The following is a 24,372-nucleotide window of genomic DNA, read 5'->3' on the forward strand; positions in this document are numbered from 1 at the left end:
TATAAAGAAAACAGCAGTGCAACCATGTAATATTTTATTAACCACAAGTCATTGTGATAATTACAACACTGATTCGGCAGTGCCTGGCCTCCAGTTGTCATGGGAACTGCTGTAAAAGACCACCTGTCTCTCAATGTCACACACACACACACCGAACACCTGAAATGAGCCTCTGCTTTAAAACATATTGCACATCCCTGCGCAAGCAACAAGAACGATCATTTTTGGTTATTTTACATATCTCACAAAAGAGTAGACGAAGTCTTTCACTGTAGTTTTTTTTTCTCCAAATTAAATATTGCAGTGCTATACAAAGTTTTATCATAAGGGGACATGCACCATGGTGTAGTTACATTAAATGTATTTTCAAATATCACCAGGTGCAGACAGGTTTGATCTGGGCTATCAGGTCTCAAATAAGCTGTTATTTTACCACTCCTAATGTTTGAACTTTTTCTAAACTAATGCAATTTTTTAAAGTACGTTTTAGCACAGTAGACATGCAGGCCTAGAAAGATGTGGAGCTGCTCAAAACAACACATGCACTAAAGTCAAGAAAACCACAGGTTCTGCAAGGAATACAGAGAGCGGATTGGCTCAATCATCCCGAGCTGGAGAGAGAGGGAGAGAAAGACGTAAAAATAAGGACACGTTTGACCAAAGAACTGAAGTACAAATCAAACAAAAAGAATGCACACACCGAAATGCCATCATGCAACAGTCGTTAAACAGGATTAATTGCCTCTTCAGGAGTTCCTGTATAAACATTCTTCAGGTAATTTCACGTAATGGTGTGCATCACATCAGTCAGCAGCACAAACAAACAGTGATGTATTATGAGCATTTCAGAATTAAGTGAGCAGTACTCACGCTGTGGTGCACATGGGACAAGATTAGTTAATACATCAAATTTAATCATGCATGAGTTGGTCGGGGTTGGTCACCTGCAACAGCTTTTGAGGAAGAAAAAAAAAAACAGACTTCTAATGAAGAAATTGTGCCATTTACAGAGTTAAAGAGGTCTTTATCCAGCAACATTAGTTTCTTATATACTCTAATAAAAAGGAAGATTTGTGCTCAGTTCATTTTCTCAGCACTTAGTATATACACACATTACAGTAAAAATAATTGATCTATAATATAATAACTACACTGTTCCTATAAATATATCCAACAAGAAGAAGTAAACAGCTTCAGAGAATTGCTCAAAAACACAGTTAAAATGTTTTTTTTTTTTTTTTGAACAACTAGTGTTTTAGAAGAAGGTAACTAGTGCATTTGGCTAGTCTTCTATCAAGCAAAAATACAAACTGAAAGTCAGGAAACGTGTCCTAAGAAAGCAACCGACGGAACTGAGGTAGCTGCAATCTACTCGACACAGAGAGGAAATCATTTTGCTTCAAGCGAGTAAAAGGAAACAGAAATGACAGGGGTGATGTTACTGTGGAACACATCTAAATATAACCCAAATGCACATTCGTTCTTTTTGGCCCAGCGGATTCAAAAGGCTATAGAGGCGTCTCGGAGCTGTGAGCCAAAAATATCCAAAGCAATCTGATAAATATTTCATCGCCACATCCAAGGCCATAAAGGGACCTGAGAAAATATACACCTTTAATAATAATAAAAACTAAACAAATGTGCTTAAAAATGGAATGTTAAAAAAGAACATACTATTTTCTGATAGCAATATGCCATATATGAGGATAAATATTATATAAAAATTCAAACAAGGCTTGGATGCATGTGCAAATGTGAACAGGTAAATGTTCGTTGTTAATGTTGCTTCTCTGGTTATTTGGAGTCACGTGTTAGCTTGATGGCAGTTCTGGGATCAGTCAGGAGGACCAGAACAGCCGGGTTATGTTAGTGTCTGTGCTGTACAGCCATACCACTAGGGGGAGTGTCAGAGCTACAAAGGGCCAGGAGACGCCCTCAGTGCATGCGGAGAGGGACCAGCCTCTCTTTTCGGGCTCCTGGTCCAGGTCTTTACCGGGCTCCAGGTAGGTCCTTGCGATGAATTTGAGCAGCTCATCCAGGAGGATGACGGGCAGTGAGATCTTCAGCACCATCATCCACTGGGTCACATTCAGAGGGGTGATCTGGAAGATGACCTGCGGAGCAAAGACAAAAATGAATGAAGCGTTTTACAGACACGTCCTGAAAAGCGAAGCCAAAGGGGCTCGTTTGCCCCCAGGCAGTTGGTCCCAGCTCAAACCCCACCTCCTCCATGTATTCTAATGGGTCGCGAGACAAATAAATACAATTACGCTCTAAACATTTTCCAAAGATGGTTTGTGTCATTTAAGGCTTTTTTTTTTTAAATTACACTGATGTTAGTTCAAGTGTTTGTTTTATTAAGTTTGGTTTTAGTTAGTTATTACACGGCTGTGAAATACTTGATTCTGATTGGTCAATCGCACAATCTAGCGGTATGTTAATCCCAGATAACCGCCAATGAATAACACACCGCTCATCCAGGTACTAGGAGTTATCTTGACCAGTATTACTAGCTTCACTGCTATGCCCATGGGTTACAATGGAAGACTTCAAGGGTTTACTTTATTAAGTTTTAAATATGGATATTTTTCTTACCCAAACGCATCGATGGGTTAATAGAGGCCCTCTGATTCAAATTATAGCCGTGTGGAGCAGTTATTTGACGGACTGCTGCATTTTTTTTATGGATTTCAAAAACAGCTACAACTACTGCTTGGATTAGCGTTAGCCAGCACTTTTTAAATATAACTCCGATTGTATTCGTCTGAAAGAAGAATGTCAAATACACCCGATGACTTGAGGGTGAGTAAATCATAGGCTTAGTTTCATTTTTGGGTAAACTAACCCTTTCAGCATTCATTTTCAACATATAGCCTACGGTCAAAACAAATCTCAGCAACAGATAAAGGCTTAAAGCAGTTTGGAACTGTTTTTATTCGCAGAAGCTTTGTGTAAGAGCTAATAAAATATTTAAACTTAAGACAATATTTTGTGTCTAAATATTGTGTCTTTACTTGAGACAAGTAGCCGTGTAATAAGCGGGATTATGTACATCAATAGCTATGTTTCCATCCACCTATTTTTTTCTGAATTGCAATGCAAGATGGACAAATTCTAAAAAATGTGCGTAAAACCTTGGACACATTTTTATCCAGTAAGATAAAAGGGCATTCAAAAATGATGGAAACACATTTACAGAATAAATCCCTTGATGTGTCTCAGAGGAGGATAACTTGACTAACCAGTGGTTCAGTTTCATTGCACGGCATCTCAAATGTTAGTTTAGTCGTTCTGAAATGCCTGAGTCTGTCATCAAAATGATTAGGTTTAATTTTCTCGCAAAAGAGTCTCAAATGAGTGTGTCCCCAAACACCAGGCAAGATAACATGACAGTGTGTATTGCATTTGTCTGGCTCTTTTTCTTTCCATCATATATGACTTCATCTCAGTGTGCAGTTTCTTCCCCAACTGCAGCAACTTCCATTTTTATAACAGATATTTTGCACCAATTTCTCTTGAACACATGGGATGTTAACACTGCTTTATTTGCAAGTGTTTTATGCAATATTCAAATTTTGAGTACAAATTAAATTTGCAACTTTGGATGAACCATAGCTAATGACATACAAGTGTTTGCGGCAAAGAAAAAGGAACATTTCTTTAAAATGGTTTCTGTACCGGCAGTGGCTCCACATGGAGAATGAGGAAATGCAGAGACATGGAGAGGCAGATGGCTCCCAGCAGCCAGATGTTCTCCCAGGGAGGCATGCGCAGCAGAGACTGGTTTTCTGACAGACTGAAGGAGGGAAGAGGACACATTTACAATGCTCATTTTCACAAATGAAACAAATGAGTCTGAACGTCATGTGAATGACCACTGTCTGTTCTGAGGACTGACCTGTTAAGGGCGTTACACATCTCGATGGTGACCAGCACAGAAAGGGCCATGGTCATGGGGTAGGGAGACTCAAACACGTGGCACTCCAGATCCTGGAAGTCAGGATTATCAGGAGAACATTGCAGGAAATGACTCTGAGAAGAACAGAATGCAAAAGAGAGAGTTAGAACGTGCATACAGAGCAGTGATTACTAAACAAACAAAAAAATATTATATTAAATTCCAAACAAATTAAATCTTTTAATTCATTTTAATTGTATGCATTTATGTAAATTACAAAGGATAATGTGACACTGAAGACTGAAATAATGGCTGCTGAATGTTCAGCTTTGGCATGACAAAAAAAAAACCTACATTAAAACATTTAATTCTAATGTCACAATATTAGTCTTTTTGATAAAAGAAAAGCAGTTCTTGAACACGAGTGACAGCCTCTAAAATGAAAAAAGGGGTAAAAATTATGCTTTTGAAATGTAATTTTTTTAATAAATGCATTAAAAAAAAAAGTGCTGCAATCAGTAGAATGTCAAACAATTCATGAAGACATTAAAGATATTTTCTGATAATTTGACATCCGTCCAATCAAGCACTCATTTGACATGTTATTGTATCTGGCTTTGTGTGAACTGGCCGTAAGGCTGTAGATTTAGTTACACATCACTTATTTAAAAACAGATATATACCAGCTGGTAAAGTGTGATCATTGGACCATCTTCAGCAACCGTGAACCACCAGGCTGCAGCTCCTACAGTCGCAGCACCCACATAACCTGAGAAACACCAGTTAAAACAAGAGTTAACAGACCAGCAACAATGGATACTTTAATAGAGGGAAAACTAGATACATTTACATTGTAAATGGTCTTATAGCCCATATTTGTGACTCACAGCCAATGGCCAGGTATCTGAAAAAGAGCCATCCAGAGATGAGGGGCTCCTTGGCGCTGCGGGGAGGCTTGTTCATGATGTCCAGGTCAGGGGGGTTGAAGCCCAGAGCGGTGGCGGGCAGACCGTCAGTCACCAGATTCACCCACAGCAGCTGGACGGGGATCAGGGCCTCAGGGAAACCCAAGGCAGCGGTGAGAAAGATACTGTGGAGGAGTCATTCAATTCAGCAACAGATACAACAACCATAAAAGGAACCACTGGCGGATGAAAGACAGACTGACCAGACAACCTCGCCCACATTGGAGGAGATGAGGTAACGGATGAACTGCTTCATGTTGTTGTAGATAGCTCTACCTTCCTCAACGGCGGCCACAATGGTGGCAAAGTTGTCATCAGCGAGGACCATCTCTGAGGCTGACTTGGCCACAGCAGTGCCAGAGCCCATGGCGATGCCAATCTCTGCCTTCTTTAGGGCAGGGGCATCGTTCACACCATCTCCTGTCTGCAAAGACACGACCATCTAGTCAACAATCACAGTTGAGCTAAATCACTATCCATCATCCTCATATGGCCACCTACCATGGCAGTGATCTCATCAAAGCCCTGCAGGAACTCTACAATCTTGGACTTGTGTGAAGGCTCGACACGTGCGAAGCAGCGAGCATTAATGACCGCCTCGCGTTGGGCGTGGGGTGAAAGGTCGTCAAATTCACGGCCTGTGAAAGCCATGCGTTCAACGTCATCGTCCTCGGAGAAGATGCCAATGCGTCTGCAGATGGCCACGGCCGTGCCCTTGTTGTCCCCGGTGATCATAATAACCCGGATGCCAGCGTGGCGGCAGAGCTTGATGGAAGCGGCTACTTCTGTACGAGGAGGATCCAACATGCCCACGCAGCCCACGAAGGTCAGATCAGACTGGCAGATGGAGAGGAGAGGGAAGTTTAGAAAAAACCTAAGGATGTTTCTTTTTACTCAGGATAAACTGCTAAAAGCTCATCAGATTTAGCCAGTAGACATAAAGATCCTTTAAAGATGCACACTGTAGATATATATGTCATAAGAGAACAAACTAACTAGCTGGATGGAAAAACACTTTATTAGATAGCGAACAAGCTAGATGGACAAATATTTTTTTTGATAAAATATTAAAGCAAGCAGGACACAAATATACTTCATTAGATAGATAGATGCATTACAAGATAGCTAGATAGTTAAAATAGGTTATTAATAAACCAATTTGCATCCTTCTAGTTAGCTTTCTAGACAGCTAAATAGCTAGATAAATCACTTTTAGGTAGCAAAGTTCAATGGATAAATATCAGAAAATGTATGAGACGGATAGATATGCTGCTTTATTAATAACGTATTTTACCATCTAGCTCTTGTAATGCATCAAGCTATTTGTTAAATGCGCTATTAACCATTTTGCTAGTTAGCTTTCGAGACAGCTAACTTAGCTAGATGGATGGATTATTAGTGAACTAGTTAGATGGATAAATATTAGAAAATGTATCAGATGGTGAAATACATTACTAGATAGCAAGACGCAAATACAACTTAGACAACAACTATAGGATGAATTCAGGTGGATTGGAACACTTTCTTCTGCCATGAAAAAGTCTCCTAATGGTTTATTAGCTAGCTAGAAAGGTGCAAAGGCATTAATATTAGAGATGTAGATGGTACTAAATAGCCAGCTAGACAGTTTATTAGATCGCTAACTAGCTGAATAAATAGTTTCTAATAAACAAGCTAGCAGGACCCAAGATAATTTATTAGATACTAACTAGCCATCTAGATGGATAAACACTATGTCAGTATGACAAAGACTAGTAAAAGTGCAGTGTAGCACTCACCTCATACTCAGCAAAGCTGGCTGTCTCTGTCAGGATCATCTCCTCTTTCTTCAGAGGATTATCGCGGGTGGCCAGTGCCAGGCAGCGCAGGGTATCCCGGCCAGTGCCGTACTCTCTGATCACAGACATGATCTTATCCTTGATGATTTGATTCATGGGAACCTTGGATCCACCCACACGCACATATGTGCACCTATCGATCACTCCCTCTGGGGCTCCCTGAGGAAGACACTCTAGTTTAGCAATGTGACCAAAACAACAGCGGTACAACAACTTAATATATAACAATCCAGTATCTGAGTATACCTTGACAAACATCTTAGAAGAAGAGGATTTGCCCTTGCTAGGGGAACAGAACACAGACATGGACTTCCTGTCTCTGGAGAACTCCAGGGTGAACTCCTTCTTCATCAGCTGCTTGATCACCTACACACACACATATATAGAGTTATCAAATCATGAATAAAGTAATTACATAATTATTTACTAATCATAGAAATATTTACTGAGTTGCAGGCATTGGCTCTCTCAATCTTAGACAGGCTCCTGACGTCAGTGTCAAAAACGTTCATCTTTTCCACTAGGCAGGTCAGAGCTGTCTCCGTGGCCTCTCCAACCTTCTCAAAAACGCCTTTAGCCTAAAAGAGAATTGTAATTATTAAGGTACATCCTCCATGTGAGGAACTGACCTTCTCCTAAAGCTTTTTATAGCACCTGTTCTACTGCCGGCAAACATGGTTAGAGATACAATGCCGTTTTTTTTTTTTTTTTACTTTTCAGTTAAATAATCCTTAAATAACATTGTACACAACTGTTTTCAACAATGATAGTAAATGTTTCTTGAGCAGAAAATCATATTACAATGTTGATTTCTGCATGAACATGTAAGAGTAATACTGCTGAAAATTAATAATAAATTTCATTTTATTTAAATAGAGAACATTTTAAAATTGTATTAATATTAAAATTACTGGGGGGGGGTGCAGCCTTGGTGAGCATGGTGAGTATATTAATGAATCTTTTTCATTGTTTCTAATCAGTAGAATGAGTACACTTATTTAAAATACATGCAACTTGGTGAGACCTTTTTTTTTTTTTGCAGGAGTTTTTCAAATACATTTTTCATAAAATTGTGTATATTCTTATATTTCTGAGAAGATCAGTTTCATGAATACTTTTTTATTCAATATAAAATGTATAACAATATTAATGCTTGCTTACATCTCCCGCCCTTAATAAAGGACAATAAAGCATACCTCATTAAAATCCAGGGAGGAATCATTGCACAGGGCGCAGATGGTCGCCAGCTCCACCAACCCATCATACTGAGAGCTCTTCACTATTCGGTTATCAAGGCATCTGAGCAACCAAACAGAATGAGATATGATAAACTCAGGTACTAAAGAAGACAAAAATACATATCAGAGCAGAGGCGGAAAACTCACACGTCTCCTTCAGGAGCATATGTGGAGCCAGAGATGGTGAATTCAGTCAGTGAGCACCTCTCTCCATCTGCCTTGTCTATGATGAACATCTGAAACACAGATACATGATATATATATACACAAATGATAAAACAGTTTCTTTAACATTTATTCCAAACCTGTATACTAATATAACCAGTATAGAACTATAATAATTTAAAGGTCCCGTTCTTCGCGATTCCATCTTTCAAACTTTAGTTATTGTGTAATGTTGCTGTTAGAGCATAAATAATACCTGTAAAATTATAAAGCTCAAAGTTCAATGTCAAGCGAGATATTATATTTAACAGAAGTTCCCTTTCAAAGCCTACAGCGAACGGCCGGTTTGGACTACAGCAGGAAGTGCAGGGATGTAATGGCATCACTAGAACCGTTTGTTGACTAACCCTCCGCCCACAAGAACACGCAAAATAGGGGGCGTGGTCTTGTTGCTCTCCCACGTGGAGAAGAGTGCGCTATCAGCGCTTGAATCTCCCCGTTATGGTAAGAGACGGGATCTTTCTGGGCAAAGTGCGCTAAGCTGCTGTCCAATCACAACACGGGAAGCGCTGGCCCAATCAGAACTCGTTACGCATTTCTGAAGGAGGGACTTCATAGAACAAGGAAACCATCAGGCCGTTTTTAGGATAGAGGAAACAACGCTGTACAGATAAGTAAATTGTGTGAAAAATACTGTGTTTTTTTACACGCGAAACATGAACTCATGTTATATTGCACACTGTAAACATAATCAAAGCTTCGAAAACACGCAAACAACGGGACCTTTAAATTTTTGGGTGAACAGTTTCTTTAAGATACTGTTTCCAACTGTTAGCTGAATGCATCAGCATGCTGCCAGTTTAGAAGGAATTTGATGAAAAGTTAACTGAAGCAGTTCTTGAAGCTGCATCAAAATACTTAATTTTCAAATGTGCAACGCATCTACAATCTTTCTTTTCCACGACAGGACTTAGAGCTAGTTCATACAGAATGCATTTTTGCTGTTAAAAGTCAAACTTATTTTAAAGGCAAAGTATGCCAGTTTTGCCTTATTCAAAACAATGGTTTAGCTTGATGATACTGTGAATGAGTGTGGAATCATGGGAGTTGTAGCCTGGATTCGTCACCTCCACAGCCGATGGAAGAAACTCAGGCAGAAATCAATTTCATTAATGAGCAAATGTATTGATGGTTTTATTAACATTGTGTGCCCTCCCTGGCGTGTCCTACCACTCAAGAGATCCCTTAGCAGAGAATGCTAATGAGAGAGACCTGTGTGAACCACTGGTCTCTGAGCTTTTATGATGCAGTTGGCTGCTTCCGCTCTTTTCGTTGAACTTGTGGGGTAAAGCAGGGTTGTTTTCCACGGCTAAAACAACCATTATACTGTGCATTCGCTCAATGGCTGGTATGAAAGACTTGTTGGGCTGTATAATGATTAGTTGTCTGTTGATTAATGTATATCTTAGTTGCTCACCTGTTTAACAAAACACATACTATATTAAAGCGTCTTTGGTGTTTTCATGGTTTCAACGAAAATCAAGGGTAGCATGGATACGACGTCATTGACAGGTGATGCAAGGACACCTTATTTCTTAGGATTTAATTTCATTGTTGTAAATGTTTGAGATCATGTAAACATGGGTCAACTAAATATATAACATTGTTCTAGTGTTTTTTTAGTACATATTGAGCCTTCAACTTGAGCGGCACGTTTTTATAATGCCGTGTCATGTTTGAGACGCGAACGCAACTGTTAAAGGTGCTGTAAGTACATTTTTTCTCTTTACTAAAATATCTTAACTAATGCAGATATTTAGGGACCATGCTAAATTCACCTACTTGTTTTTTTAGAAAAACAATGCTACAGTCAGTTATTCTACTTTGGAAATATGCATTCAGTATCAGAATGTCTTTGTTTTGGTCTGTGCGAAACCACACGTTACCATTTTACCCAACAGTACGTCGACACCCCAGGTTGCCAGTTGGTGGAGAAAACAGCGTCTTGCTGCCATTGAAGTCAGCAAATAAACTGGGTCAGAGAATGTAGATTCTACCCGACCTAAAAACTCTCAGCATCCATCGAAAAATCTCAGTGAAAGAGAGCATATTAAAACGCGGATAAATCAACTCACAGTGTGACTTTCATTGTCAATTGCGCTCGCTCCTGTTGCGTGTCCTCAAGCTGGCAACTCACATGAGCGTCAAGCCTGAGGAGGAGTGGGTGGGGGAAACAACGAGCTCCAATATTTTGAATTTGGACTGCAGTACCCATTTGACTACCTGTCAATCATACATACTGCACCTTTAAAAAACAAACACACCTGTCTAGTGCATTTACATAAAAAAACTATGAAAAAGTAGCGCAATGGAAAAACATGTTCTGTGTGAAAGACACCTTAGGGTTGTACACACATTTAGCAAGTAGCAAATCATGTAAATTGAAGGCTACTGGCCATTTGCCACAACTTCCTGTTTTAAATGTCAACTGCAAATCAAGCTCAAAATTACACTCGTAAAGCCATTCTATAAAGTTCCAAGTTCTGTACAAAGCCTAGGACGACTAAATTGCTAAAGGATGAGCTTACCCTGCAGACGGACATCTGGTTGGTGGTGAGGGTGCCCGTCTTGTCAGAGCAGATGACGGAGGTGCAACCCAGCGTCTCCACAGAGGGCAGAGAACGGACGATGGCGTTCTTCTTGGCCATACGGCGGGTGCCGAGAGCCAGGCAGGTGGTGATGACAGCGGGAAGACCTTCAGGGATGGCAGCCACAGCCAGAGCAACGGCGATCTTGAAGTAGTAAACGGCGCCACGGATCCAGGAGCCACCGTGGACGGGGTCGTTGAAGTGGCCAATGTTGATGATCCACACAGCAATGCAGATGAGGGTGATGACCTTGGAGAGCTGCTCGCCGAACTCATCCAGCTTCTGCTGCAAGGGCGTCCTCTCCTGCTCAGTGGAGGCCATTTCGTCACGGATTTTACCGATCTCTGTGTTTACACCTGTGGCCACCACCACACCCATGGCTCTGCCCGCAGCAATGTTGGTTCCCTGAAACGCACATTTACATGAACAGGGAAATCTATTTCTTTTGCAAAAAAGAATGAGCAAAGAACTAAAGCTGAGCCTGTTTTTTTTTCAAAGGTTTTTTTCTCTGATGGATTTCTGTCACTGATGGAGTTTGGGTACCTTGCCACTGACGCCTCTTGGCTTGCTTAGTTGTGGACACTTAATATTCTGCAATGTTACTGACTTGAATGCAGTGATACTATTGGATGAGAACTGATGATAACAGCATGAGTTTTCTCCAGAGCTGCTTTATAGATGAACTCATTCCTAAATTGATGAACTTTACAAAGTTGTAGAACCAAACTGAATCAACACTAAACTGATTTCAACTGAATGCCCGTTTACTATTGTCTTTTTAGAGCTGCTTAACAGCACAATTTAATTCTGTTTGCATCACTGTCATGATGTTCCTGATACAGTGATCATTATGATGACTGTTAAGCTTTGAAACCATTTGTATTGTTTAAATTGTAGAAAGTGCAATATAGAAGGTGACTAAAGTTTAGCTGTTGTCTAATTTTCTTACCGAGAACAACATGTTCTTTTTGTCCTGATTGACGGCACGGGGGTCTGGCACGGGGTCGGTGTGCTTAATGACAGAGACAGACTCACCTGTAAGGTGGGAGAAATAAGATTAAAACCCACAGCCAAAATTAGTTGATACACCCGCAAATGGACCAAACGCTTACCTGTCAGGATAGACTGGTCCACTCTGAGTGTTGTGGACTTAATAGCAGAGAGACGGATATCGGCAGGTACCTTGTCACCCACTAGATAATAAAATAGAAAGAATAAGATATTTAGAATATGTTAAGTTGAATCATCAGAAAACAAAAGTCAGTTAAAATTGCTAATAAATGCATAGGTGATAAACAGTTTCCATCTCTTCCTTATGTCAAATGATAGAATAAAATTAGTTGTGGTTCAAAACAACACTGACTTGCATGTTATAAGGACAAAAACAGTATTGTATTTTGTTTTGTCTTTTACATAAGACAAAGTCTTAAACGTCTGGAACAACATGAGGGTAAATGACAATTTTCATTTTGGTTGAACTAAAGCGCACAGAAAACAGATTAATCAGAAACCTCTTTGGAACTCAGTTGAGCTAATTTAACTGTCATTAAGAGTAAAGCATGTAAAGTTACACATAATGAAAGTACTGCAGAAAGTTTCACATAGCAACATTAAAGGGGTGATGAATTGAGAAGTCAACTTTCCCTTGAGCCTTTGATATATAAAAGATCATAATGGTAATATAAGAATATTTTGTAAGTTTAAGAGCTGAAAACGTCCTTGTTACTAAAAGAAAAGCTTTTGTAAACACCAGGCCCAGAAAACAAGGCTCTCAAATCAATGACGTATTATAAGGGTGTAGGCTGCTTCTGTAGCCCCGAGGCTACAGGTGTCTAACAGAGCATACCAGCACGCTGTAACAGGCTGGAGATTCCCTTATATGTTGGTTCATTACGATTCGAGATCAGACTCCCAGGGTTCGCAAAGCCCAATGTCCCGGGGCTATTCGATTTCCAGACGGGCTACCAAAATGTAAGCATGTCGGCAGGCCGGTGAATCTTAAATAGTGAAATAATCATTCATTCCGTTGTGTTTGAAACGCGCACATGTCTACCGATCAGGCAGACCAAGTAATACATTTTTTAAAAAATCAAACGCGGGTGGATGAGATAAATCATTTGTTTGATAAAAAACATTATGAGGCTAAGCTCAGTCAGAGAATTATTCCAGCCGCTATCAAAACAATCCCTCCCTCATGTGAACTAACAGGGGAGCAGTTTACTTTTAAGTTTACTTCTAAGTCTTCAGTGCGCCACACCCATCAAAACCAGGCATTTTGGAGAGAGCCTTAAAACCAGTGTAGAAAATAGCATAATACTTGCTAGTTATGATGTTTTTTAATGTAAAAACTATGCGAACGTCATTAATAAGTTGACCTTAGACAACAGTATAAAATAAATTAAAAAAGCCAGTTGATTTGTTAAAAAACAAACAAATTCTATGTGCAAACTTCTATGTGCATTGTATTTTGTGGTTGTTTTTATTCAGATGTAGTATCCTAACTGTGTTCGATCCACACATTGCAGATGCCAAAGAGCAGTGTTCAGAAACCACAAAAGCTGAAAATGCCTTTAGAAATCTCCTGACTAATGAAAAATCTTGGTAAGATGAAACATGATGAACTCAAGTCAAATTATGATCTTTAATCTGAAATAACCTAAAGGACTTAAAATGGAACCAGAGAAAGAGAGCCTGCTCACCCATTGAGAACAAAACAGACATGCCAACTCATCTGCGCCCTTGAGGGTGGGAGAAGAAAATAGCATGGAGAGGAACAATGCTTCACGCCAAAAATGGGAAAACTATTTTGATATGTTCGCCAATGCACTGATCAGGTTTAAACACATGACAGCAGCTGCCCGTGCTCTTGACAGGAAGAATAAAGAGGGTTAACACCCCCCAAGCTGTCAATCAACTGAGAGGTGTTACAACCTCAAATGTATTCATAACATATCGACTGTCTTCATTTTCGCCGGAGCATTTTTGCGCTAGATTTTCTTAGGCCACACCTGGTGGGATAAATAACGAATAAAAGTATCTCTTAGTTTGCTGATCTGCTCACGTTAAACATTAACACGTCCGTCAGCGCATCTCTGGGGAATGCCAGTATGCACAGCGTGGCAGCATTTAAAAAACAAAAAGAAAAAGGTAGGGCATGACAACAATGGATGCTGCGTGGCCTTGGCACTGTTCATCACACAATTGGCGTGCAATAGGATCTCTGCGCTGTGGATTAACAAGCTGTCCTTTCGCTACAATCTGTGAGGAGCTACGCTGCGAGGAGCTGGCTTTCCACTGCAAGGTCGTACATGGGGCAGTGACGGCTTTTCTCAGAAAGACTTAATGGAGCTCAATTGCAACTTTCAGCCACCTAAATAGGGAACGAATGTATGCAATGAAGTCCAGTTCCCAGAAGGTCACTCACCATTGTTCACTGGTAACAAGAGAACAAACAACCTCAGCCAACATCTCTAGTGAGAATAAGGTTTTGATCATTGAAGAACTGATCATGAGGTTGTGTGATAGACAAACCATCATTTGAAGATGAAATGCATGTTACAGATAGTAAAAGTTGGTGTAATGCAACCAGGGTTAGACTAAAGTCAGAATTTAATAATTGGCTGCTTTACAACTCATGAGTGTGAATTTGAATAGGTCAGAAGACATTGAATTAGATTTGCAATGAAAGGAAGAGGAATATGAATTTCACTGTTAAGATTTTTTACTCCAAGCATCGCTCGTATAATGCATGTAGACCCCATTGACATGCATTATACAAGCAACGGTTGGAGCTAAAAATCTTCATTTGTGTTCTACTGAAAAAACAAACACACCTATATCTTGGAAGCACTGTGGTAAGCAGATAAATATCAAATTTTCATTTCTGGGTGAACCATTCCTTTAATTGCAACTAAATTACTCAGTGATTATAAAATGAGCACTCCTATCACTGAAGCTGTAAGTCAGTATGATACTATAGAAGTGCTACCTAATCAGGTGCTGGTGCCACCATCTGAAGAACTTGCATCTTAAGGCTACATTCAGACTGCTAGCACAAACCCGATTATTTGTGCATCACAAACAACAATAACACCCACAACACAAGGGCTTGCAATACAGTTGTTGTCTTTATATATAATGACAGTATGTAGATGCTGCGCTGGACTACTGCATCTTATGAGGCAGCGGCAGAAACAGACAAGCGTGTCCAACTGCGTCAAGCAGCACTACAAACCATGCCCCACTACAAACCACCCCCCTACTAATTACACCCCCTATAATGAAACAGATTTCCAGAAATGCAATTTGAATAGGATTCCAAAGCTCATAGTAATGTAGCTTGAAACAGATGTTAAAAAAAACATTTTTATATGATTTTTGGCTGTTCATACTTGCTAAATCTGATCAGATATGCACAAAAAGTAGAATTGAACTGGCAGTCTGACTTTTGCCACTGGTACTAGTCTCTCAAATGTTATTCTGGACGCATTTAATTTATTACACAATCTAAAGATAATTACATAAAATCAGTGTGACATTTCAAACATCAATCCAGGTGTCCATTCTCAAAAGCTTAAAAAAAAAGAAAAGTTTCTTGACAAGCATTAATCTCATTCATTGTACAATTTTCCATCTTGTTTTTAACTTCAAATTAGATTCAGTTCAAATTTAAAAATCGAAACGAAATACAAAAAGGCTCAATTCATGTTTCACAATGCACACCCCTAAATAAAGTGTTCATTCACATAAATGCAGCTTTAGACTTTATTTCTTTAAAAGGTCCATACTTCAAATTACATTACATTTCAAAGATGCTTAATTGTGCTGCTGACTAATGCCCACCCGTACCACAAGGTGAGAGAATGACGTGTCTATTCAATTTCGTTCTAGCCGAGAGCTGATTCATGACTTGAGAGGCCCGATGGTGCTATTCACAAGTGCATCAACACTTTCCAGAACATAGCAGCATTTATCAGTATGCATATACAAAAAGCCCCTGCGATGAGCTATTTCAGGCATATCTGGCCTCCAGGTAGAAGCGTGACCTCCGAACCCCTGAGCTGTTAGAGTTATCTATCCGCCCACTGTATGCACACAGCCTCCTCATCAGCCCTTGAAGAGTACAGAGTGCCCAGAACAAACCCAGCAAAAGAGCCCTACACAACACCCACACAAGAACTCACTACATATTCAGCTCAATACTGAACTAGCAATGTTCAAGATCAAGAAATAACCCAATGGAAAGGAAGATGCAGCATATGCATGCATTCCAGCTGTCATATCATAAAGCACTTTAGCATCTTAAAATACCTTTAGCATGCATCAATCAGCAGGGTAAAATAGCTCACACCTAACCCTCCGCGGGAGGAGGTCGGGGACGGAAAGCTATGGTTTTGTTTAAAGGTTTCTGCTTCCATCGGTCCCCCAGCAACACAGCACTGCCTTGGCTTTCATTCCTTTGCTTGTTATAGCGACACATGACGCAGGGGTCAAACAAACATGCCTGCTCTTTACTTGCCACTTGTCATCACAGAATATCGATCTGATTTGCAGGGAACTGCTGAGCTGTGGGGGGTCTCGAGGTTGTTGGGTCAAGCTCAAATGACACTTATGTTAGAAAAGCCGAATTCTGTGAAAAAGAGCAGTCATCATACAAGTACATATTTTTTTGCATGGACACCTATAGATAAATTAAGGCTGATAAATAATCAGTTTAACCACTTTTCAGGAAAAAAAAAAAAACTCTCCATTAGATTCTTTTCTCAAATGGACACTCCAAAAGTGTGTTCTTGTATGATGTCAGCTCCAATTATTAAATAGTATGTTATCAGACAATATATGCCTCTCTAATTTACAAATCACTGGTTTTGATTGGCAACTCAGAGAAGTGTGGTGTGAATTATTGACACCGGTTCCAACCCCAACATTGACAAAATGGCTAGCATCTCCTTTACTCTCATTTATATTAACTCAGCCGTTTGTGGATACTTGCTGACAGCCTGGGGGCATCAAACACCTGCCTGGCCCCAGCCGCGGTGATAGGCGATGGTTACCAGGTCCAGCAGAATGTTGCATGCCACCCTGCCTGGGTGCTTGAATTCCCAAAGCACAGACTATCCTGATGGGTAAGGGTAAGGCCAATGTGACAGCATTTGCATGAAGGGGAAAAGGGGTGGTACATCATGGACACTGCCCTATAAGGTCATCTCTCTGAGTGAACAATAGAAACAGCTGTTAGACCTGGACCCCTTCCACTTGACAATCAACGGCTTCAACATACAGACTTCGAAAAGGTTCACTGGATTTAAGTACTGTTTATGCCTCAGACAAATCAGCAATACATAAAAAGTCTTTCAAGACAAATTGACTGATCTTCGATTAGAACAATGTCTAAACCATGGTTGGCTAGACAAGGTCTTTCTATTATATGTTGTTAAAAAAAAAACATAACCACAAGGCCATTTTTCCAGCATAAATGCATTTCCAACTAAAGTTTAGGCAGGATAAAGACTAATGTGTACATTATATTATATATACATACATACAAAAATATACCGTGTTGTCCCGATTCGAAACACATAATACTGAACTCCAAAACATATGATAAAAGGTTAAAGCTGCTGTACGTAACTTTTTTATGTTCAAGATTTACAAAAACTATAACATGAGAATGTACAACATGAATCAATTTTTCAAACCGTGTTTATGTCTTGCACTTATAATAAGTGTTTATATTGGGACTGTTTCAGAGCGGTCTGGTAGGAACCGCTGCGGATGAGCATAGTCCCTGCATAACTCGCCATAGACATAAACTGAGAGAAGTAGCTCCAGCTGTAATGTTCTTCCGGAAGACACATGGAGTTCTGTTTATTAACTTCTACAGTGCCAAAAAAATGTAGTGTTGATTAAAATGCTAAATTTAATATTAGGTGGAAATGAATGTGCTTGGTCTTGGTGCTGGTAACCCAATGCACAGGTCAATGGTGACACCACAATAAATATATTTATGATAATTAACTTGATTTTTTTTTTACTATGCATGCACAATACAGATCACTATCCACAATATTGTATTGTATTGTGATATATTGTTACACCCCTAATGTGCACACACACCTCCAATGGCAGATGCTTTTATGCAAAATTACCATCAATTATCAGCGAATTATCAATTCATGCATTCCCTGGGTATCAAACTGCTCATATACTGTGCCAAGAGTTATCCTTACATAAGGCATTACTCAAAAAAAATTACACCTGCAGTTGACATCTAAGCCAAGGTGCTTTGGTATAATATCAAAGATCACTGAAAGTTATGCTAATTAAAGCATCAGATGTGCACTGAGAGGACTGCAAGGTGGCCCACATGCTGAGCTCGGCCCTGCACAGAACTGATAGGCTGTCAGGGTGCCGCTGGCATCATTTGTAATTCTGTTCACGACTAAACTGGTTACAGTCCCAGAGTCCTCTGCAGCGGGTGTGTTGAGCTGAGGCTAGGACTGCGATATGTTCACAACCCACAGCAGGAGCAAAGAGAGAGTGAGAGAGACCACAGGAAAGCATTTTAAACGATCAGCACAGATGCCACCACAGTGCAGATTCACCCACAAAGCTCCAGGTGACCCTCTCTTCCTAAATTAATCATATCGAAAGAGTGTTTTCGGTCAAATCTGTTATCACATTCCTATCATCAAGCTAAGACATTGTGCAGAAGGCAATGCTCAGACAGTGACACTGCGGATTGAGAAATTACAAAACAAACGCATTCATGAAAAATGTGCCTAATCACTAACGCCAAAACAGCACCATTCCACAATGACCTCTCCAAGGTGACTTTGCAGTCTGTCTGAATCATATCTGACGTCACAGGCTGCAATTCTGTGAGACGCTGCAGAAGGGGTGGGCTCGGGGCTCAGGGCCCAGGGCCGACGGCACCTGTCATCTGCACCATTGTCACTGTGAGTTATAATTAAACCATTCCATAATCTGAACTGCCTATCAGTGCTAAATAGAACTACCACTTTGCTCTAAAAAAAAATAACAAAATACAGCACCAGATCTACAGCTAAGAGTTAAAGGTTAAAACGTTAAAGATAAAAAGTCCAGTTCTTTCATGCATCAGATGACAACCCTCACAACAGCTTTCATCTCGGTCGCTTTTCAATCTCACAAGTCAAACCAGAAGCTTCATCTACAAAACATAATACGATCTGATTTGATCCTAAATTAGATTTATAAAAGCAGAAACTGAGGCTGCATAATCAACTCATATAAAACCAGAACACGATATGACAAAGTGTGATGATCAAACCGCAAAGGCAGTGATTTAATTAAACTTGTAACGAGAAGCAATCATAAACTGTCTGTTGTCAGCAATAGAGCAGATTTAAAGTCACCTAGTTGTTTTCCACCAAAATAAAAGCTTGGTTCAACATTTGAAAAAGAAATACCACAAGTATCAGTATTATATATACGCACATTTTATTTTAATAAAAATCACAAATGGTGCCGTCCTACAGATAAGCAAACCTTCTTCACTTCAAACACACACAAAAAACTAAAGTAGATTTTGTGTACATGCACAATGTATGCTAAATGAAAAGCATGCATACTAACTTTTTCGGAATATTTTGTAATGCGTCATTTTTGGAGCAATGATGAATGAGAATTATGATCATATAATGATCATTAAACGCTGTTAATGAATGATTTTTAAATAATTTTCGATTTATAAAGCAGGATCATTCTCTACATGCATTTGTTAACGAGGCTCCAGGTAAAGAGAGAAAATTGAAAAGCTATTTTTTACACTACATTATTCATTCATTATAAATTTGACAGACATTATTGGGCATCTCCAGAAAAAAGAAAAAGCAAAAATATGAGAAGCAAACCAAAAGAGCCAACACTGTGCCAATGGATATAGATATGCTTCTGGGCAGAGCATGAATGCTGACGAACATGTGATAAGGACTGACGCACACAGTCCATTGAGAATCAACAGGTGCAACCAAAAATACCTATACTCATATAATGGAGCTGTACGGGGGGTCCATACAGGGACAGAAGAGCTGAGAGGCTGTTATTATCTCGTATAACAACCCACAAGTGCAGTGACCTTGTGAATAACTGCACTGTGATCACATTGTCTTCATCATGATATAAAATGCAACACTTACCAGCAACCTCCACTATGTCTCCAGGCACAATGTCTTTGGCTTTGATCCTCTGCACACTCTTCCTGTCCTGACGGTACACCTTGCCCATCTCAGGCTCATACTCCTTAAGGGCTTCAATGGCACTTTCTGCATTACGCTCCTGAGATGGACACAATCAAGCGTATTACACACAAAAAAGTAGATTGAGAAATTTAGTACTAGAGTTTGAGAAAGGGCTTTCTGGTTAAACTACACACTTTGCCTGTAATTAATCAAAATTCACCATCCTTCTCATGCTTTACTGACCTGCCAAACACCGACGATGGCATTAGCTATAAGAATCAGTAAGATTACAAAAGGCTCCACGAAGGCAGTGATTGTTTCCTCTCCCTCTTCAAACCAGGCTAATACCTGCAGGAAAAAAAGAAAGTCATGTCACAACACATCCTGTTGGATCTAATCAAGCATTTCACATTCAAAACACCCTGTGGATATTTCAAGACCAGTAGATCAAGATTCTAGACGAGACATGCCAGTGACATTTACCTTCCCATGATGAATTCAATAACCGTTTACAAATGAGATTCTGTTTGAATTGCATAAACCGCATGATTTTAAACAAGCTTAAACATGAGCGGAAGAAACATGACCAAGCGGCCTGATGGAGCCAAATGCAGCCAGCCCAGAAATCTAGATGCACCCTAGCGGCAGCAAATCTAATCTGCCGCGAGTATCGTCTAGCAACTCTCAATACACGTCTGAGCTGTAAAAACCAAACACTGATCAGGCCAATCCCATCGTGTATAGAGTCGGTGGGCGTGGCTTAACATAATGACGGCCGAGTTGCGCTTGCGTGCTACTAGTAACAGAAGCTGGCGAACGGCGGTCTTCAGAATCAGCATTGACCGCTACTCTGGAAGACTTAAAGTTAAGCTTTTCTCTGAGAAAAGAACAAAGAAAGGCACTGAAATCATTCTTAAAAAGGGAAGATGTGTTCGGAGTTTTGCCGACCGGATACAGGGAATGTTTAATCATCAACTCGCTCTGTTTCACCTTCGTTGCTCTAGTTGGATGTAGCGCTATCCTATCGCGTGCAGACGGAGTTTGAAAGACAACCGTTTATCCCGCCTCTCAGATTGAGCCCTGTCAGTGGTGACTTTCCAGACCAGACATCTTGATGTGGGTCTGGCTTGTCAGGCTAAAATGCAGCTGTATGTTTTAATGACTAGAAATAAAACTTCTACGGCTTGCTGTAGCCACGACATTTTATTTCCCTCATCTTAGATACATTATTATATACATATATAAACTCCTCCAAAAATAAGAAGACCCAACATCTATTTACTTTCCCTTATGTCATTAAGCATAAGCACTTTTTAGTTTAGCACTGAAGTGTTGCGAATTTAAAAACAGATTTGCATGATCTGCTTCATATAAAAAGTAGATGCATAACATGGAGGTCAAAGAGATTGAAGCCTTCCAAATCAACATCTTGGTGGTTTTCTCAAGAGACAGTGGAGTTACTAGTCTGTCTGTGGTAATGAGAGGCCTGCAACTGAAGGTCAGAGGCCTAATTTGGCCAGCAGAGATGCACTCCTACACAGCCAACTACGAGACAGCTGTCAAACCACAGACTCCAACACCTCAGTATCACTCCGATGAGCGATGCTGGCATACCTCTCTACTTCCACCCGACCCGCCAGTTTCATTTCGTCAGCTACGTGAATGCATTCAAACTAATGCGTAAACTGGGCAGCTATAGTAGGGCTGCTTGATTATGATTATATATATATGATTACATAAGACAATACTATAAAATCAAAGAAACCAATTACAAACAAAATCGACAAATAAATACAACAGATTACAGAACTAAAAAATGTATTAAATAAACAGAGCTTTAGGTTTTTCAGGAATATGTATTAACAGTATTATTCAGATAAGCAAGCCTACAACAACAACAAAAAAAATGAATAATCAAATGTATAATAACACTACATAGTCTTATTGTACACACTAAATATAGATTACTCCTTATTAAAGCTACTTAAGTTATTCAGTCAAAATCAGTGAGAGATTTTCCTTTGTCATTTGGCTTGACTATCATAATGACAGACTGCATCAGGTTTATTCGGCTTCTGTCACTTTAAGAGCTAATGCACTATTTCCAATATATTGTTACACACACGTTGACCTTAACTTAGTGAGTTTATATTTTTTCTATAGTTTGTTCTGTGTTGTCACAGTAATACTATGTAATATTACAATTTAAATGAACTGGTTTCTGTCATTTTCCAGTTCATCTAAATTGTAACCTTTTATAGTATTACTGTTTTAACTGTATTTTTGATCAAATAAATGCAGCACTGATTATATTAATAACCCTTTAAAGTCTACAAGCAACCAGCCATGTGTCTTCTCATTTGATGGTAAACTATCTTGGCTAATTCAAGAGGTCCTTAAACCTCAGCTGTAAAACTGCAGCACACTACTAAGATGTCTTGTTTGGCAGCTAGTGACAGACACTCAATCTCATTGAATGCTGTTGTCACCATTCCTAAGGAGTTCCGCTTCCTCAGCTGTTTAGCCCATCTGATCCGTGAGTAACCCAAGACAAGGCGTGCGAGACTCTGGAAGCTAACGAGACATCTTTCACAGCCCTTCCGGATACCAGTCGGTGTTTATTTCAGCGCATGTAATGCTGTGGTTTGTTTAAGTGTAAAACAATCAACACCTGACATGAGAAACGGCTGCACTGACCCCATTTACACATGAAGATAATAGTACAATAATAATAACAACTGCAGAAACCTGCCAGAACATGTTACGAAATTTACTTACAAAAGATATACAAGCTGCCAGTAGAAGAATCCGCACAAGTAAATCTTCAAACTGCTCGATCACAAGTTCCCATATAGATTTCCCTGTCAAACATCAAAATCAAATGCATCAGATTCACACGAGTACAACAATGTTCATAACATCATGTTATATTTTAAAAATTAATATTACCTTCTTCAGCAGGTAACTCTGTGTAGTTTATTGAAGGATATGAAAAAGACAAAGTATAACATTACAAAAATATACAGTGAATATATTCCCAAACACACATCGATTTTACATTAGTTAATTACATTAAGACATGTGACCTTATAAGAACCTATTAAAACTCAAAGATTAAATTAGTCTTTAAATTTGTATTTGTATTGATCAATGTTATACCCAGGGTGTTTGAGACGTGAGTTACGGACAGTATCGTCATGTCTTAAACACCTTTCATTCTGAGAAGAAAATGTTAAATATGATTGAATATTTGGTTTAAACCCAAATTAGTGAATATCTGGCTCTTCTTTGAGCACATACTGTGAATAAGCTGTTCTGAGCCGGCTGCTGACAGGAATGCACAATTCTGTTTAATTGATGAAAGAGGAAGAATGGAGAGCGGACGTAGCTATGCTCGCTTTGAAAACACAGAAACATCATAAATGGCGGAGATTTAAACATCTCTTTCAGCCTTTTTCTGTGTTGGAAGGGCCTGTGTGTGCCTGTCTTCCACCTTGTCAAAGTCTAGGGGATATGTGCATGGCAAGCTATTTTAACATTTTGTATAACTCTTAAAACTTAGGGTGCATATACACCACAATGATGTACTAAAACGGAAACGTTTTTCCTTTACGATTTTCACATACAGATGACAACATTCGCATGCATTACGTCACGGTTTTCACAAATTCATGTTTTTGTAGATTACACAGACAAAAATGGTATGGTTTTCAAAAACGTGCACTTTGAAACCTGTTCGTCAAAAGTTTACATGGTCAGGCCCCCAAATGAATGGCCAAAATGTATAATTCTTTTTCTATTTTTAGTTGTCTGTGTAAAATACAAAAACATAATTTGTGAAAACAGTGATGTCATGAGTCTGTGTATTGCAAGTTCAGTCTATAGGTGCGTAGTGTGTTTTACAAAATTGAGAGCACCAACTACTGGTCTGGCATGCTTAATACAGTGTTAGTTGTTTTTGCAGATCCGTGTGAACTGTACGCGGAACTTTTAAAAAAACATTTTCCAATTGTTATGTAAATGTAACCCAAAGTAGTATCCATTTAATGGCATATGCACGTAATAAACCAGTCGTTAAATAATTCAATCATGACTAATATTTTTTGTTTCACTAACAACATTATTTAATATTTAATTATTATTTTTTTAAGATTCATTAAATATTCTAATCATTACAATAGTCAATTAGTAACAAGTACTTATTCATTAAGACAAGTAACAATTTCATAGTTATTGGTAACTATTTTTATTTTTTAAATTGTCATTTATTTTTATGGAGATCTATAGTCCAATTGTCGCTGGAAACACAAGCTATATTATCGCTTATTTATTAGAATGCAGTACACATCCTATTACTGGGATCATTCCTAATATTCATCTCACAAGCTTTAATTGCTTT

At 39.3% G+C, this 24,372-nt stretch overlaps 1 protein-coding gene across 4 annotated transcripts in view; it reads right to left on the reverse strand.

Annotated features, from left to right (window-relative positions):
* Positions 1 to 20: 20 nt before the first annotated feature.
* Positions 21 to 24,372, reverse strand: part of atp2a2a (ATPase sarcoplasmic/endoplasmic reticulum Ca2+ transporting 2a) — a 25,277-nt gene continuing 925 nt past the window's right edge. For 2 of the 4 annotated variants that reach the window (XM_067414270.1, XM_067414268.1), the window contains exons 3-20: positions 22,923 to 22,940; positions 22,752 to 22,834; positions 20,217 to 20,321; positions 19,932 to 20,070; positions 11,865 to 11,945; positions 11,702 to 11,787; positions 10,693 to 11,157; positions 8,087 to 8,175; positions 7,898 to 8,000; positions 7,148 to 7,279; positions 6,642 to 7,067; positions 5,365 to 5,700; positions 5,067 to 5,287; positions 4,786 to 4,988; positions 4,582 to 4,667; positions 3,899 to 4,032; positions 3,679 to 3,796; positions 21 to 2,114 (exon numbers count right to left, since the gene is read on the reverse strand). In XM_067414270.1, coding sequence (XP_067270371.1) covers positions 1,839 to 2,114; positions 3,679 to 3,796; positions 3,899 to 4,032; positions 4,582 to 4,667; positions 4,786 to 4,988; positions 5,067 to 5,287; positions 5,365 to 5,700; positions 6,642 to 7,067; positions 7,148 to 7,279; positions 7,898 to 8,000; positions 8,087 to 8,175; positions 10,693 to 11,157; positions 11,702 to 11,787; positions 11,865 to 11,945; positions 19,932 to 20,070; positions 20,217 to 20,321; positions 22,752 to 22,834; positions 22,923 to 22,940 — 3,101 coding nt within the window. In that variant the 3' untranslated portion in view covers positions 21 to 1,838. The remainder of the gene's footprint in view (positions 2,115 to 3,678; positions 3,797 to 3,898; positions 4,033 to 4,581; positions 4,668 to 4,785; positions 4,989 to 5,066; positions 5,288 to 5,364; positions 5,701 to 6,641; positions 7,068 to 7,147; positions 7,280 to 7,897; positions 8,001 to 8,086; positions 8,176 to 10,692; positions 11,158 to 11,701; positions 11,788 to 11,864; positions 11,946 to 19,931; positions 20,071 to 20,216; positions 20,322 to 22,751; positions 22,835 to 22,922; positions 22,941 to 24,372) is intronic. The other 2 variants (XM_067414271.1, XM_067414272.1) reach the window with 2 other exon arrangements.

The sequence above is a fragment of the Pseudorasbora parva genome, chromosome 13 (genome assembly GCF_024679245.1).
Source record: "Pseudorasbora parva isolate DD20220531a chromosome 13, ASM2467924v1, whole genome shotgun sequence".
NCBI classification, from domain to species: domain Eukaryota; kingdom Metazoa; phylum Chordata; class Actinopteri; order Cypriniformes; family Gobionidae; genus Pseudorasbora; species Pseudorasbora parva.